Raw genomic sequence first — 18,442 nt, forward strand, 5'->3', positions numbered from 1 at the left:
GTTGAAGGTGTGCCATAAATGCGGACCGGATTTTAGGGAAACCGAAGCAAAAACTGGAATGGATTATGTAAATCGGTGCGCTGGAATACCCGGACCGGATTTTCAAAAAAACTGGATCGGACGTCTGGATCGGAATTTTTCCGTGTCAGCCGATCCGATACTGATGCACATTTTTTTGCCCATATCGACGTCCGATCCGATCCAAATATCGGATCGGGAAATCTCTAATTTCAGTGTTCCCTCTACTTTATCTATTTTCAGGTTAAAACAAACAAAAGTTGAACAGTTTTTCTCCTCCCCAAAAATGCGGAATCCACACCAGAAAAAGCATCTGAACTCACACAAACTATTCTGAAAATGGTTGTCCGGGACATTGCAATTCATTTTAACATTTAGAACAATATCGACAATGATATACCACAAAAAGAGTAAGAATTGTTTTGATTCCTGCTAAAGAGATGGAAGTCTCAGTGTTTCCGATTACATTTTTTTTTGCACGAGTTCATGCTAGCAGCATTTGACCTCATTTTTTGTGATTATTGATATTTTTTATTTATTTATACGTTAATAAAGAATTTAGGTGTTCCAAAATGTTTTTTGTGAACTAATAAGGTTCAACAAAAATTTCATTATTAAAGTAAAAAAAAAAAAAAAAAAGAAAAATATTAGATTAGTCGACTAATCGTAAAAATAGTCGGCAGACTATTCGGGAGGAAATTTGTCGTTTGGGACAGTCCTACTCAAAACATAAGGCGTACTTTTCTTCAATTTATCAAGCTCTCAAATCGTGGTAAGTGGAATATACAAAATGGATACATTTAAAATGTTGTACAATTGTATTTTTTCATGTGTGAGTAGCTTCAACAGATTAATACCATGAAAAGTTCGCCAAAAACAAAACACACATTTTCCTTTCAAATTCAATATACAAACTAACTAAAAGCTTACAAAGACGAATGTCAGCCTAGGCTTAGCTGGGAGAGCAACTTCGTCGAGTGTTACAGCCGCAGAGTGAGAAAACAAGCTCGATCCGCTTGAATGAAGGGGAAAAGGGGATAGCATCAAAGATCGCTAATTGCGAAAGATGCTCTTGCTCTAAGCACAAATCCACGTTTGCTGGATCAAGGAGAGGTCTCACTCCCAATGTTTTTTTTTGTTTGTTAGATGAAACCTTTCCACAACAATATTTACACTTTAAACTAACTTATACATTTTTAACTAACTTATTAACTTATGAATTCTTTATGTTTTTTAACACATAGGCATGACATCATGTAGACTAGAGCTGACACAGTGGCTGAAAATGGCGAAACTTGAGCTTTTTCACCCTCAAAAAAAAAGTCATGCAGTAGAATTTATTTTAAATTTTATTCAGAAGTGTTTTTACTTTTTTATGGAAATGATTTTGTTCTTGCTTTAATCTTGAGCAACTTGAGCTGTGGCTGTGGGTATAGTCTATAAGTTATATTTATTTTAATTTTATTTAAAATATATATTTTTTTTTTATGGATAATTTATTTTAACAATATATTCATGTTCCAATTTCCAACTATGTTCTGGAAAAAAAAAATCCTGTTCAATGAATTTTTATTTTATTTTTTTTTAACCCATACATCTCAAAATAACACATTTTGGAGCTATAATTGCAATACAGTGATACCGTGATACCGCGGTATTTTTGCCCACGGTTATCGTACCATCAAAATCTCATACCGGCACATGCCTAACTGTGAATATGTATTACAGTATTTCACTCTGCTTGAACTAAGAAATCTTGAACTGTGCATATGTATAATTTTTAGGGCTGCAGCAATCGAATATTTTCGTAATCGATTAATCGACTGAAAATTCTATCGATTAATCGAGTAATCGGATAAAACATTTTTTTTAAAGGTAAAGACCAATTATAAATATACATGCGAAAAAAAGACATTTAATCCAATATTGAACCATTTTCATTCAATCAATGTCTTTATTTTCGATGTACATTTTTGAAAACAGCCAACAATTGCATCTCAGATGTGACCAGAAAAAAAATTCACTGCTTTCACTCAAAAAACTTCTAGATTATATACAGTATATAAACATATTTCTTACCTAAAAATGTAATTACGCTTGATAACACACATCACTTAAAAGCTAGGTGTTTTTCCCACGTGTTTCAATTGAATTTCCATTTGTGTCAAGCTATTTTTAAGTCCTAGTTAAGTTTTAAGTTAGTCTAAACTGTAAGTACTGATAGGATTTTGAATTTTTGCAGTGTTCAAAATAAATGTATGATACCTGCTGTACAGTATTGTCAGTAACGCGTTACTAATCAGATTACTTTTTTCAGTAACGAGTAATCTAACGCGTTCACTTTTCTACACCAGTAAGCTGATTAAAGTTAGTTTCCTTAGTGTCTCTGCGTTACTATTTTTTCATTGCCTCATAACGTATGTAGAATGAAGAATATTGTAGTCATGTACGAAGAGCATTTTGAACGGAAAATGCTCAAATAAAAGGTATGTGTTTCCATGACAACCTCTTAGCTATTTCCTGTTTTGGTCTCACGTCACGTGTTGTGGGACTGAGGCGGGTGGACATTCGCGCCAAATGTTGAGACGTTGCGAAGGAATGTTGATCTGTGGATATCCATGAATGAAGGTGAGTATTTTTCCTTCATTCTGGAGAGTATCAGCAAAAGGTTGGACCCCCTACATGCACGGCCGTTTCGTAGCTTCGCCGTAGCAACGGCGGCAGTCATCGCTCCAAGTTGGCAAGCTTTGTTTACATCATATGCGTGTTGCACATTTATGCCGTGAGGTGATGTGTTCGTTTAGCATCTGTGGGATGTGTTGAAAGTCCGATTGAGTGTAAAGTGCTTAGCTGCCGACACGTTTTGTGGCCAAATTGACCGCGTGTGTGTTGAGAGTAGTACTTCCGGGTTGTTAATGTGCACGGCTGCACTGCGCATCCGCGCCCGTCACCACCTTTGTGTTTATTGCACTGTACAATCCACTTGTGTGTTGTTGATTATTGTGCCGTCAGTTTGCATTGTTTTACATTGGCACTGATACGCTGTTAACCATAACCCGAAATTCAGAAGTTTTGACATTAGGCCTAATCTTAGCGTTAGCGGGGTTTAATTGGTCGGTGGAATTGATTTCAACAAATTCCAAGTAGTTTGTCAGATATTTATTAGTCTGAGTGGCTAAGCTAGCGCGAAATTCTGATATTCCCCTTTAAATTCTATCATCGGAAAGTCAATTACATGTGATGACATTTTGCTGTTGTCATTCTTATGTTGAGGCGGCAAAGGAAGAAAAATGGGTAAAAAGTAACTGATAGATTACTTTTAAAGTAACTTAATTACTTTGATAATGAAGTAATCAATAAAGTAACTAGATTTCTTTTTTGAGGCGTAATCAGTAATCAGTAATTAAATTACTTTTTCAAGTAATCTGTGACAACACTGCTGTTGTATTGGAGCACATTAGGGACCAGTACTACTTGGTGTTTTATTCAGCAATGACTACTGAGCTTAAAGTGACAGTTTTAATTTTACACCCTCATCACTCTTCAGCGCTGTGTTTTTACAGATTAAATAAAGCCTGTATGTAAGACACGTTAGCCACGCATCGACAGAGGTCATAATCAATAGAAACTAGGGGTGTAACGGTACACAAAAATCTCAGTTCGGTACGTACCTCGGTTTTGAGGTCACGGTTCGGTTCATTTTTGGTACAGTAAGAAAACAAAAAGCCAAATATAAATGTGCTTGTTGTTTATTACACACTTTTGTGCTTTCAACAATAGGAACATTAGCCTATACAAAGCTAGAATTCTGCTCAAAAAAAAAATACATTATTTTGAAATTTAGATATTTTGAAAAACAAAATAAAAATAAATAACTGGCTAAGAATTTAAAAAAATATTTTATGTGCAAAATTGAACAGTTGCAACACTGAACAGTTTCAGGTTTTATGACCACAGCCTCGAAAAGTAAGGGTTTTTAGGGCTGTCAAACGATTAAAAATTTTAATTGAGTTTATCACAGATTAAAAATTAATTAATCGTAATTAATCGAAATTCAAACCATCTCTAAAATATGCCATATTTTTCTGTAAATTATTTTTGGAATGGAAAGATAAGACACAAGACGGATATATACATTCAACATACTGTATATAAGTACTGCATTTGTTGATTATAACAATAAATCCACAAGATGGCATTAACATTAACGTTCTTTCTGTTGAAGACATTTTCTTTTTCTCTGCGAAAACAAACACACAACAGAGCCTTAGAACAGTAACAAAAACAGTATTACTTATAATGTTTGCAAAGTGGGTGCAGTGTACACATAAATGTGGGCCACCAGAGGAAGGGTGCCAACTTCAAAAACTAGCCGCTGTCTGTCATGTATCCATTGTGCAGCGCTTTGTTTACATTTGCGGCAATAACGACACTTGCTTTACGGCAGCTAAGCCAATACAAGGTAGTTTGTTGTATTGTACCTGAGTCTTGTTAACCAAATAAAGGCAGCGTTAACAAAAGTCATCTGACCGCTCGTCATTTTACAGTCAACACTCTGAGAGTTCGCAACTTCGCACTTGACAGCATACGTGCCGCGTACCTACTCACCAGCTGTTTGCTCGCCATTCATTCACCTGTGCATTCGATCGCTATTTTGTTACACTCCCGCTTTTTCGGTGAGGTATTTTGTGTTCATTCGTTATTGAATCGTTTTTGTTCACCACCGTAAATAAGAGCACCGCAGCAGTAGAGGTAAACTGCCGTTTTCGTTCAACCCGTTTTGTTTAGTGTAGAAGCCCGGGTAGTGGCTGTCTTGTTATTTCCTTTTGATAAGATCAGGGTTTACTTAGCGGGTGGGGTTTGAGTGTAGTTTCATTTTGTTTGTTGTTTTGGCCTGGGCTTACGCTGAAGCCAACTTCTTCCGCATTTTGTATATTTTGTTCATTGTGAGTTTGACTTGTGTGAATAAATTTGTGTCCACTTGCAACTTGTGTGCGTGGCTCCTTTTATGTTACGCCCTTAGCGAGCCGTCCGTGGGACGTAACAGTGGGATTATGGAATGCAAGACCGGGCATTCCGCGCTTGCATTAAATGCATCAAATATTTTAACGTGATTAATTCCAAAAAATTAATTACCGCCCGTTAACGCGCTAAATTTGACAGCACTTTACATTACGTCAGAAACTCGTTCCGAACCGTGGACCACGTACCAAAACTGTTCAATACAAATACATGTACCGTTACACCCTTAATAGAAACCTGGCCCTCCGAAGGGTTAATGTTACGTGAGCGAGTGACAGTACCGTTATATTTATTAGCGCTTAGAAGTCTACTGCTTAAAGATGGCGGCTGTTTACTAACGCCGCCCAGACGCGGCAGAGTCTGTCATTTCGCATCTAGTTCTAAATGCATGCGATATCTATGAGACACATCGGACACTACCTGCTACCGCACTAGCATCATGCGGGCGTAGTTTTTAGCAACGTCGGCGTAGTTTGTAGCGGCTGTCGGCTGCAGTAAGTTTTTTTGGGGTTTTTTTTGTTTTACTGCTTCTTCCTCTACTCACGTGACGTCAGCGCGTTGTCCCGCATTAAAAGTAGTCCGGGCAAAACGTGATGCTTAGAGCTGGCAAAATTAAACGATTCCTCGAGGTGAATAAAATTACTCAGATCAGTTTTTAAACTCAAGTTACTAGAGTTGCTCGAGTATTCGTTTCAGCCCTAATTATTTTACACTGTTTGAACTAATAAACGTCATACCTGCGTGATTTTCATTGGGATATGGTTGTGAAAACCTGTAGACTAATACATTTCTGTTCAAAGATGGTTATGTGATCCAGACCACGATTTGTTACTAAAATACTGTACTACTATTTTGTGTAATTTATTTATTTAAAACTGATTTTACAGTCATAAACCCATTACTGTGATGCGTCCATGAAAACATTTGATGTTTTCACCTCAATAAAGCGTCATAAATAAGCGCTCCCGTCAGGGGGAACCTTTGACGTGGGGCGGCTATTCTTCGGCACAACACCGGTGTTGTGCCGAAGAATAGCCGCCCCGTGTGAAATGTCCCCCCTGACGGGAACGCTTATTTATAACGCTTTATTGAGCGTTTATTTGATTTATTTGTGTATTTATTTTATCATTGAGCGCCCACACGCCACTCACTCGTACAGCTTTTTCTTACCAATCGATGGACATGGAAACGATTTTTTGTCCCATGAATATATGTATTTTTTTACTCTGCTTGAACTAATAAATGTCATACCTGTGTGATTGTCATTGAGATATGGTCGTGAAAACCTGTAGACTAATACATTTCTGTTCAAAGATGGTTATGTGGCCCAGTCCACGATTTGTTACAAAAATAAAGTACTAGTATTTTGTCTAATTTATTTATTTAAAACTGATTTTACAGTCGTAAATCCATTACTGTAACGCGTCCATGAAAACATTTGATGTTTTCACCTCAATAAAGCGTTATAAATAAGCGTTCCCGTCAGGGGGGACATTTCACGCGGGGCGGCTATTTTTCGGCATAACACCGGCTGGCTTTAAAGTACTTTTTCCTTAATAAATGTACACATCTTTGGTGATTTAGCTCCTGTTCGTTAAAAGAATAAAAGAACCTGAGAAATAATAGTCGTCTTTGGCAGTTCTTCATACGACTACTTTTCTTCAGTGTTTATTGCGATTTATTTTGCATTGATCATTAAACCAATTAGTTAAGCTCATATTGATGAGAAATTTTCCCCGTTCACCCAATTTGGTGTTATTTATGTCCCGTCGACAACAAAAAGTGTACATGCATTTTATGCCGTTATATCGTCCCTACCAATGAGACAAAACCTACGCACTTGATGAATAGCATTGCACGCCACACTTTTCAACCTTTGTTAAATTAAATAAAATCATGCGTTAAATTTTGGGGGTGATTTGCTTTAAACGTTCTAATCATTTGCAAGCCTCTAGATGCGCCATGAAAAATTGAACTGTAAAAGACAACTAACCTTCTCGTCTGTGAAAAACAACTTCGAAGCCATAAAGTTCTTCAGGGAACTTTTCTGCCGCCGGTGTCGTTTTCGCGTCCATTTTCCACACTCGACGTCGAGGGTTCGGCTCTGTGAAGCGAGGGAAATAATGGAGAAAAAAAGACGGGATAAAAAGAAAACAGTGACCGTGGGGAGACCAGCACGGTTTGGGTGGCTGTTCATGTCCGTTCGGAGGGCCTTCGTGACGTGACACACTCTTCACGCCATGTGATTGGCTGAGGAGTAGTAATGTTCCCTCACAAATGTGCCTGCTCAAAGCTGCAAGGTGCAAGCGCTCCTGCCTGATTAAAAAACTATGCACTATGTACAATATGTAAACTTGTTTGTCGAAATGAATCTCCAAAGAATAATTAATTTTGCTTTGATAAAATTCATTCTATAACTTCGTTGGGGTCTGTGCGTATCCACATTAAATGTTTGCTATTTTGTATTAAGGTCTTAAAAAAATAAAAATAAAAAAGAAATATCCACCCAATACACTGCAATGCACATACACTGGGAATGTGCACTTTTTATATGTATAAAATCGGAAATATGCAACAAATATATAACAAATTGTTTATTATGTTATAAATGTTTCAAGAAAAAAATATCATTTAATTAATCAAAAGGAATATTTGACTGACTTTATTTGTTCAATTATTTGCTTTAAACAATAAATTTCACACTGCCGTTCAAAGGTTTGGGGTCACCCAGACAATTTTGTGTTTTCTTTCAAAAGTCAAAAGAAAATATTGTCAGTACATTGACAAGGTAAGAAATGAGGATTTTTACTTGAAGTAATCATTTTCGCCTTCAAACTTTGCTTTTATCAAAGAATGCTTCCTTTGCAACAATTACAGCTTTGCAGACCAATGACATACAAGCTTTTAATTTGTTGAGGTAATCCGGAGAAACTTCACTCGACGCTTCCAGAAGCACCTCCCACAAGTTGAATTGGCTTGATGAGTGTTCTTGCGTACCATATGGTCCAGCTGCTCCCACAACAGCTCAGTGGGTTTGAGATCTGTTGATTGTGTTGGTCACTCCATTACAGATAGAATACTAGCTGCCTGCTTCTTTCCTAAATAGTTCATGCATAATTTGGAGGTGTGCTTTGGGTCATTGTCATGTTGTAGGATGAAATTGACGGCAATCGAGCATTGTCCACAGGGTATGGTATGGCGTTGCAAAATGGAGTGATCGCCTTCCTTTTTTAAAATCCTGTTGACCTTGAACAAATCTCCCACTTTACCAGCACCAAAGCAACCCCAGACCATCACATTACCTTCCCCATGGTTGACAGTAGTGTTGTATCGGTTGCGAAAGATTGGTTCTTTTTGAACGAATTGTTTGGGTGAACGAGACCGAACTAATCACCATCTGCACTGATTGGTTCTATGATGTTGGTGCTTGTTCGCTGCGTGGGAGGGCGTTGAGCAAGCGGCAGTGTCTTCTGACATCGCACACGACCAATCAGACGCCAGCCTCATCGCGGGCAGGGGAGGGAGCGGAAACAGAATCAGGGCGTCTGTCACTCACTTCCACGTGTGGCCAATAAGCAGCCAGCGTGCAGGCAGGGAGGCAAGACTGAGTTTTGTCACTTCCCGTTCAGTGACTCGGTCCTCCGGTTCCTGACCTAGCTTGCTGCTAACTTGACTTTCCAGTAATGACTATGCGGTGAACGAATCAAAAAATGAAAGGAAATGACTTTGTCGCATATTTGTTAACGTGGAGCCTATCAAATGCTGCTCAAACAGACAAAAACACCACACAAATCTAGCGAGCATAGTTTACTGTACTACTTTTCTCAACAGACTCGGGACTACCTATGACAACATACTATCAAATTTACAGTAATTTAAAACACGGGTAGCTACGAGGCAAGCAAAAGCTGAGCTGCGGTCGCGTGACGGCAGTGAAGGGGGCAGAGAACTGTCACTATATGGAGGCTTCATGGCAGCAATATTTACCTCATATGTGCACAGAAAAAAAAATATTTAGTATGATCACCATAATACTGATTTGCAATGAAACTGTATATACATGTCCATTTTTTCCGAGTGTTTTTTTTTCTTTTGTGTGTCAGAGCGTGTCGGGTGTTGGTTGGTTTGACAAATTATGTCAATCCGTCCATCATGTGCTACTCAAGCGCCCAAAAACAACGCACGCGGACACGGGAGATGTCGCAATATGTCTACATTTTTCTTAACAGACTAATGAGAGTAGAAAGGCGACATCGTAAAGAGCAAACAATTATTTCTTGTCAGCATTTGACGATCTGAGATGCGGGGACGACAGGGGAGCTGACCGGATTATTTTATTTATAAATACCAGTGCAAAAATTCAATACGATCATCTTAATACTGATTTGCAATTAAACTGTCAAATATCAAAATGTAGTATTGTTTTCATTTCAGAGCAGCATATTTTACAACTAGCTATTTACACTTTAGTTTTAACAATAGTGACCAAAAATAATAGTGATGAGCATAAAAACAAAAATACAACAGAGAGAGAGGTAAATATGATGTGTTGGTCGTTCCATATTTAGAAATTAAACTTTCAGTTTATTTTTATTTTCGTGACAGCAAGCATGCTGCGTTGGCTGGTAGCAGCAGCATTGTATATGTGATCAAGAACATGCTAAAGAAAGTCCGTGCGCCCCCGACCCCAAACCCCCACTCCCCCCACAAAAGGAAAATGTTTAACCGTGTCCTAAATCGAAATGCAAGCACGAGCCATGACTTTAAGCCCATAGAACTAGGACAGACAACGCGGAAGTTCTCCCTCGCTTTTGCAGCAGCAGGAGGGGGACGAGGCTGTCTGTGAAAGCAGAATGATATCGCCTGTCACTCATTTCTGAAACTACGAAGAGCGGTCAATGAGGAGCCTGTGTGCAAGAGAGGGAGGGACCAAGCAATGTCACTTCCTGTTCAGTTATACAGCGAAGCGGTCTTTGGCGATTCGTTCGGCAACGTCACTTCCCGTTCACTAACCGAACGATTCGTTTGGGCGGGGAGGGAGATGAGGAGGGCGAACGATTCGTTGAACGATTTGTTTGAACGAATCTTTTTACTGAACGAACCGGAATGGATTCGTTTACTCAAGTGAACGACAGATCCCGTCACTAGTTGACAGATGACATCAGGCACTCTTCCAGCATCTTTTCAGTTGTTCTGCATCTCACAAATGTTCTTCTCTTTGATCCAAAGTCCAAAAACCTCAAACTATGATTCGTCTGTCCATAACACTTTTTTCCAATCTTCTTCGGCCCAATGTCTGTGTTCTTTTGCCCATATTAATTGTTTCCTTTTAGTGGCCTGTGTCAGATATGGCTTTTTTTTTTTTTTTTTTGCGAAGCTGCCCTGAAAACCAGCATCACGGAGTCGTCTCTTCACTGTCGAGATTGACACTGGTGTTTTACAGGTACTATGTAAGGAAATTGCTAGATGAGGAGGCGAGGCATCTATTTTTCAAACTCGTTTCTCGAACTTATATACTTATCTTCTTGCTCGGTTGTCCAGCGGGGCCTCCTGATTCTCTTTCTACTCTGGTTAGATCTTGTTTGTGCTGCTATTTGAAGGTGAGTGGTACACAGCGTTATAGGAAATCTTCAGTTTCTTGGCAATTTCTCTTATGGGATAGCCTTCATTTCTAAGAACAGATTGTCAAGTTTCACGTGAAAGTTGTCTTTTTCTGGCCATTTTGAGAGTTTAATCAAAGAGTGTTTTTCTGATTAGTTTGACCCTTTAACATCTAAGCCTATTTTGGCCGAATTTGCATGCATTTGATGTTGCCTTTATATTTCAAAGAAAAAAATTGTTTAGAATGGCCAAGTTGGGTCCTTTTTTTTCAGGACACCTTAAACTTCATGTCCAAACTCTTGGTTTCTTCACTGACCAATTTTAATCCACATTTTGGACCCAAAAAGACAAAAAAATCCCAAAATCTTTTTTCAAAATTTGTAATGTTGACGTCCCACTGACAACCAAACATGCTCGACCAACCGTTTTGAAGCTTGATCATATTTATTCAACTTGTTAGGATAAACATTCAATAGGAAAAAAATAAGATTGAAAAGTTTTATGTTTGACAATTCAACACAAACAGCAGGTATGGTCATAGGCGTTTTTGGCCTTTTCAATTCAATTCAATTCAATTTTATTTGTATAGCCCTCAATCACAACAGAAGTCTCAAAGGGCTTTACAGAGGCAATATGATACACAATTAGAAATGAAGCAACAAAGATGAATAGATGCAGTTCAAGTCCTGGGTATCCCCTATCCTTAAGACCCTCCATGCCGGCAAGGAAAAACTCCAAAAACTCCAGAGTCAATTGGGAGAAAAATGAGAAACCTTGGGGAGTACCACAGTCAGGAGAGATCCACTCCCAGGACGGATAGACAGGAACCCCAGAACGGCTAATGGGAATTAGCAAGTGAAATTATAGTCCGTAAAAATACAGTGGAGTGAAGGTGCAAGAAGAAGTCCCTCTAGTCAGATGAGATAGGGGTAGCTGCAAGGACGTCTATCCAGCCAGGGGTCCGGACAGTCAGGAGGCTGCAGCTGAAAAATAGCCCCTCCCCAGAGGGGAGGGGGGAAAGGGGACACCGGGTGACTAGTGATGAAGAGACTAGACAACTAGATATTAACATTGGAAAATAGAAATAAAGTAAGACAAGTGGTAGGTAGAGTCAGAAAAGGAGATAGAACTCAGCGGCTGTACTGCCCCCAGCATTATAGCTTCTAGTGCAGCTTAGACTAAACTGTGAGTCTACTCCGACTTCAACTAGCCTAACCATAAGCTTTGTCGAATAGGAACGTTTTTAATCTAATCTTAAATGTGCAGACTGTCTCGGCTTCTTTAATACTAGCTGGAAGCTGATTCCATAAAACAGGGGCTTGGTGGCTAAAGGCTCTAGCTCCGACAGTACTTTTATGAACCCTGGGAACTACCAGTAGACCTGCATTCTGAGATCGGAGTGTTCTGTTGGGGCGGTATGGAACCAGAGCATCGGTGAGAAAAGGTGGCCCCAACCCATTAATGGTCTTAAATGTAAGAAGAAGTCTTTTAAATTTAATTCTAAACTCGACTGGAAGCCAGTGAATTTTAGAGAGCTTTTAGGACAAGCTGCAAGTAGGGAGTTACAGTAATCCAATCTCGATGTAACGAACGCGTGAATTAATTTTTCTGCATCGCTTTTAGATAAAATATTTCTAATTTTGGCGATGTTGCGCAGGTGAAAGAAAGCCGTTCTACAGGTTTGTTTAATGTGTGCTTTAAACGATAAGTCAGGGTCAAATAAAACTCCTAGTTTTTAACTGTGGTGCTGGAGTCTACACTTACATTGTCCAGAGTGACTATCTGGGCAGCTAAAGAGTCTCTAACACTTTTCGGGCCTATTATAAGGACTTCTGTCTTTTCAGGGTTAAGCAGAAGATAGTTAGTGCTCATCCAGGTATTTATATCTCGGACGCAGGCGCTTAGTTTTTCTACTTGCCTGACCTGCTCAGGTTTAATTGATAAATACAGTTGTGTGTCGTCAGCGTAACAATGAAAGTTAATGCTATGTTTTCTGATGATATTACCTAGAGGAAGCATATACAGCGTAAACAAGATGGGCCCGAGGACAGATCCTTGCGGCACACCATAACTAACTCTAGAGTACGATGATGATTGTTGGTTTACATTGACAAACTGGTACCTATTAGATAAATATGATTTAAACCAGCAGAGGGCTGCTCCTCTAATGCCTATGTCACATTCTAATCTCTGCAATAAGATATTATGGTCGATTGTGTCAAAGGCTGCGCTCAGGTCCAACAGAACCAGGATCGAGACTAATCCAACGTCAGCGGCAAGTAACAAGTCATTAGTTACTTTAACTAATGCGGTTTCAGTGCTATGATGAGCTCGAAAGTCAGACTGGAACTGTTCAAATAAACTATTGTCCTGTAGGTGCTGACAGAGCTGTTTAATTACCACTCTTTCAAGGACTTTGGAGAGAAATGGTAAGTTAGAAATAGGTCTATAATTGGGCAAGATATCAGGATCAAGAGTAGGTTTTTTCAAGAGCGGTTTAATAACTGCATATTTAAAGGACTGCGGCACGTAGCCAGTAACTAATGAGGTATTTATTATATTTAAGATAGTGTCAATAGTTAGAGGCAGGGTCTCTTTAAAAAGTTTGGTTGGGATTGGGTCGAGGAGGCACGTTGATGGTTTGGAGGACATTATAATTGAAATTACATCAATTTGGTCAACAGTGGTGAAGTTATTTAATATTTTAGAGGGGTTTATAGGAGATTCCGAATTCTTTGTCTGCACTTTATCAGATCTAATAACTGGAAGTGATTCATTTATTTTATTTCTAATAGTTGCGATTTTATTGTTAAAAAATTTTAGGAAGTCATCACAGCTAAGGGTGGTTGGGATATAAGGTTCTATTGAGCTGTGACTGTTTGTCAGCCTTGCTACAGTGCTGAACAGAAACCTAGTATTTTTTTTGTTTTCCTCTATTAAGGACGAGTAATATCTGGTTTTAACCGTACGCAAGGCCTGCTTATATGTCACTAAGCTGTGTTTCCAGGCAGAGAGGGTGTGCTCTGTGTTGGAACGGCGCCAAAGTCTTTCTAATTTACGTGTCGATTGTTTAAGAGAGCGTGTTTCAGCATTATACCAGGGAGAGGCTCGTCTCGGCTTGACAAACTTTAATTTGGAGGGAGCGACGACATCGAGGGTAGTTCGAAGCGTAAACATAACACGATCAACAAACTCGTCATTAACAGCAAGGCCGGACATTATTCCTTCATAATTAGATGACATGGAGGCAAATATAGGCTGAATTATCTGTTTACACTCTGAAACAGAGCGATCACCTAATGTCCTTTTCATCTGAGTTCTAGTCACTAGTGGCGGATTATCTTGAAGCACAAACTGAAAGGTAATTAGAAAATGATCAGACAGTACGGGGTTATGGGGATGGACACTAAATTCACTAATCTCCGTACCGTAGGTTAAAATCAAGTCCAGGGTGTGCTTGTGACTATGAGTTTGTTTATTTACATTTTGAATGAAGCCAGTCCCATCTAGTAGGTCATTAAAGGCCTTACCAAGGGAGTCACCTTCATCGTCAACATGTATATTAAAATCCCCTACAATTATAATTCTATCCCAGCTTAGCAAAATACTAGATAAAAAGTCAGAGAAATCTAAAAAAACTGTGAGTAGGGACCAGGGGGACGGTAAACCACTATGAAAAGAACTGGTTTTTGGTTCTTCCAGTTAGCGTCTATAATTGATAGTGCTAGGCTTTCAAAGGAGTTATAAATGTAATTAGATTTACTTTTTGGGCTCATACCTAAACAAGAGTGTGATATTACTGCCACCCCCCCTCCACGGCCCGTGCTTCTAGCTGTGTGAAAGTTCACGTGACTTGGGGGTGTGGATTCATTAAGTCTAACAAAGTCATCCTGCTGAAGCCAAGTTTCAGTCAGGGCCAAAATATGAATATTATAATCCCCAATTAAGTCATTAACTAACAGAGATTTGGGCGAGATTGACCTGATGTTTAATAATCCGCATTTTATATATTTATTAAGAGCTATTTTATTTTCACTGCTATCAGGGGCTATATGTATTCAATTCTTTGGTCTCGTTCCTACAGTACTCTGTTTTCCCCTGTTCACTATACGAGGCACGGACACAGTCTCTATCTTCTGTCCTGAATTTTGGATTTGTGACAGCTCGGAAAGAGGCGAGTGGTCACTACTAACAGAGTTGTGTTTTACACTACAACACTGCGCCCGGGCCCCCACTCTGAAGTGTCACTTTGGGAGACTTAGTTTGGCGGCCAAATTTCGCGTTAAGAGAGCAGCACCGTCCCAAGTCGGATGAATGCCGTCTCGGCGCATGAGCCCGGACTTGCCCCAAAACGCGTGCCAGTTATCAACAAAGACTATATCGTTTTCTGGGCACCATCTAGACAACCAGCGGTTAAATGATGAGAATCTAGAGTACATCTCATCATTGACCAAATTAGGCAGAGGACCAGAGAAAACTACGGTGTCCGCCATCGACTTAGCAAGTTTACACACCGAGGCTACGTTTAATTTAAGCACCTCAGACTGTCTCCGCCGGGCGTCGTTACCGCCTGCGTGAATCACGATACGGCGGAACCTCTTCCTACTCTGCTTTAAGAGCCTGAGGTTTCCTTCGATGTCACCGACTCTGGCCCCTGGGTAACACCTGACAGACACCGCCGTGCTTCACGTCTCTAACTATGGAGCTTCCAATTACGAGAGTGTCTGGTTCAGCCGGTGTGTCGCTGAGGGGGGCAAACCTATTGTGAAGCTGCTGGTGCACTAAGGTTGTGCGTTTACCACTGCGCTTCCCCCGTACAGTCACAAATCCGTCCTTAATTTCCCCCGGCTGCACGGGGCTCGCTGGGGGGCTAACTGCGCTAGCAATCCTACTACTGGAAGCACGACCTGCGGGCCCTGCCACTACCTGGCTATAGCTAGGACTAGCTTTTGTCTCTAGAGTGCAGAGCCGTGCTTCTAGCTCAGAAACCCTGGTCTCCAACCCTGAGACTAAGCTACACTTCCTACAGCTACTACTGTCCTCGACGGAGGAGCCAGGGTGCTCGCTACACATACAGCACACTGAGCAGAAAAGACGGGAGGAAGAAGGCAGAGGGCTAGCCATAGCTCGGATAAGCTAGGCTAGCAAGATAGAGCTAAAGAGGAGAGTAGAGTAGTTTTAACCCACGACCTGTTAAATCGTGGGATAAAACAAATTAAGGAGCACTAGGAGAGCCGAACCAGCCTAGGATCGATTCTCCGATGTGTCCGTGGGATAAAACAAATTGAGGAGCACTAGGAGATTAGCGACTAGTAGCAGCGCTAACAAACAAACGATACACTCACCGGATGTGACGTCACGGAATCACTGGCACAGTAACAACCCCCCCTTTACACATACTATGGTCAAAACAGGTTATATACAGTGCAAAATAGTGAGAGAAAAAAATTATGTATATCATCTAACACAGACATGTCCAAAGTCCGGCCCGGGGGCCAAATGCGGCCCGTGGTCAAATTTCATCCGGCCCCCAGCCTCTGTTATAAAATCAATAACATCTGGCCTGCACACAGACTTAATAAATTGGTCAGCAGTACTGCAACCAGCATATGAAGTAGCTTACACACGAAATGCTACTCCTCATTTACCCACTAAAAGGCAGCAGCACTTTAAACCCTTATTGCCAAATGTATCACATTTGATACACCTAAAATTTCATGATTTTCAGACTAATGTAGAATTTTGACATTTCTTTTTGGAAAAAAAAATGATGGATGCAAGTCATCACATGCATCTGCAGGTTCCATAAGAAAAACATGATTTAGCATGGGTCATAGATATTAGAGCGCTTATTATACATATTCATTTTGACTTTTCTTATCAGAAATTTGAAAAAAAGGTTTCATTAGGACCTTATTTTTCAAATTTTGGGATTCTCTGATAATTGCTTCATGTTGCAGGTATTTAAGGGCTAAGCAACATTACTCTGTGTGACCCTCTACTTCCAATTTTCTAAAATGGCGACAATCAACAAAAAAAGTTGACTGTGACGGCCGACGCTTCAAGGATAGGTGGAAATTGGACTATTTCTTCACTAAAATGCGCAACAACTGTGTCTTGCCTCATTTGCAAAGAGGCAGTCGCTGTTTTTAAAGGTTTCAATGTGAGGCGATATTACCAAACAAGACACGCTGACATGTACGACAAGATTACAGGGAAGATACGCAGCGAGAAATTGAAACAACCTGAAGCTAGTTTAATTTCACAGCAGTAGTATTTCGCAAGAGCCCGAGAGTCGAAAGAGAACGCCGCAAAGGCTAGTTGCGAGATTATTGAAATTATTCATTAAAAAAAATAATAAAGCAAATGTGACACACTGAATGGCTTGCTAAATTTTGCTTAAATAAATTGTTCTACGTAAAGGACGTCAGCCAAGGTCGGCCCCCCACATTTTTACCACGCCAAATCTGGCCCCCTTTGCAAAAAGTTTGGACACCCCTGATCTAACACAAAAAGGGTTTGGAGGATATCTCTTTGTGAAGTTAGGTGTTGTACCCATCACCTTATCAAAAGTATATACCTACATGCAATCAAGCTTCTTGAACACACATCTACATAAAAATTGAAATGATTATAGACCCTACTCACCTACGTCACAAAATGACGTGTCGCTGTATCCGACCGCCATATTGTCCGTATTTTTTAGACTTATTCTCATTGCTTTCAATTAGTCGTGCAAGTTATAGAGCAATTTATGGAAGCCCCGGTGTTATCTGACGCTGTAAACTCATTGGATGCGTTGCATAAAAGGCGTTATGTGGAAAAGCTTCAGTTTATCCATTCACCAGATCCATATTTGATGCCTAAATCGATGTTTTTCGACCCGCTGTCTTCGCCGTCTTTGCCTGACATCTGCTAGCTACCCTGATATTTACAACTATCTTGTCCACACAAAATCAGCCTATTCTCACGGAAGTTTGAAAAACTTTAAGAGCTTGGAGGCTTATAAATACTTCGTTGCTGGTTGGGTGAAACAGGTCCTCGTCCACGAAAATTCGGCAGGAATCTATCGTGTGCTCGGAAGGTGAGTTACGAAATTTTCAATTCAAAATCTTTTGTTCTTGCTAACATCCACTGTCAAGTCTAATGTATTTCATGTCATTTGTCAATGGAGCTAGGGCTTTTAATGTTTATATGGTTTAGCGATAGCACTCTCACTACATACATATATAATATGTAATAAATATGAAGTGCGATAGCACTACTCCAGATTGTCCCTAGTTGAATTTATTTTTTGGCTTTTGACCTCAATAGTGAAATTGTAAATTAATTGTATGACAACTGTCTGATTATCCCCTTATAATTATATATTTTCAGGTAGTTCATTCACAACGTCTGAGTGTATGTTGTCGGCGATTAGCCTAGCAATGATCTTAATTGTGGTTGTCAGCCCAAAACCCTCTAAATATATATTAAATGCATCTTACCAGATATAAAATGACTACTACATAATCCATGGTAGTCGTTTGGAGCCCAGTTTTCTCGTCGAATTGCAGCAGTCAATCTCGGTCTCCTCTCCGGGTCTCTCGGAATACGGTAAAACTTCAAGTCTCTCTGTCTATCTTCTCTGTTTCTGCAACCGACCGCCAAACACGACTTCACCATTTTGATTAATAATGTTAACGAGCAGAAAAACACGCCATAATAGGAGGAATTTACGAAGCGCTAATGCATTAACATGACGAGTATACGGACAACATGGCGCGGGGGCGTGGCTGTGACGTCACGTGAGTAGGGTCTA

At 39.9% G+C, this 18,442-nt stretch overlaps 1 protein-coding gene across 10 annotated transcripts in view; it reads right to left on the reverse strand.

Moving 5' to 3' along the window:
* LOC130911283 (zinc finger protein 260-like) overlaps nt 1–7,251 on the reverse strand; it is a 117,145-nt gene extending 109,894 nt beyond the window's left edge. For all 10 annotated transcript variants that reach the window (XM_057829145.1, XM_057829142.1, XM_057829141.1 and 7 more), the window contains exon 1: nt 7,034–7,251. In XM_057829145.1, coding sequence (XP_057685128.1) covers nt 7,034–7,115 — 82 coding nt within the window. In that variant the 5' untranslated portion in view covers nt 7,116–7,251. The remainder of the gene's footprint in view (nt 1–7,033) is intronic.
* Between the last annotated feature and the right edge of the window lie 11,191 nt (nt 7,252–18,442).

Source organism: Corythoichthys intestinalis, unplaced genomic scaffold (genome assembly GCF_030265065.1).
Source record: "Corythoichthys intestinalis isolate RoL2023-P3 unplaced genomic scaffold, ASM3026506v1 HiC_scaffold_24, whole genome shotgun sequence".
Lineage (NCBI taxonomy): Eukaryota > Metazoa > Chordata > Actinopteri > Syngnathiformes > Syngnathidae > Corythoichthys > Corythoichthys intestinalis.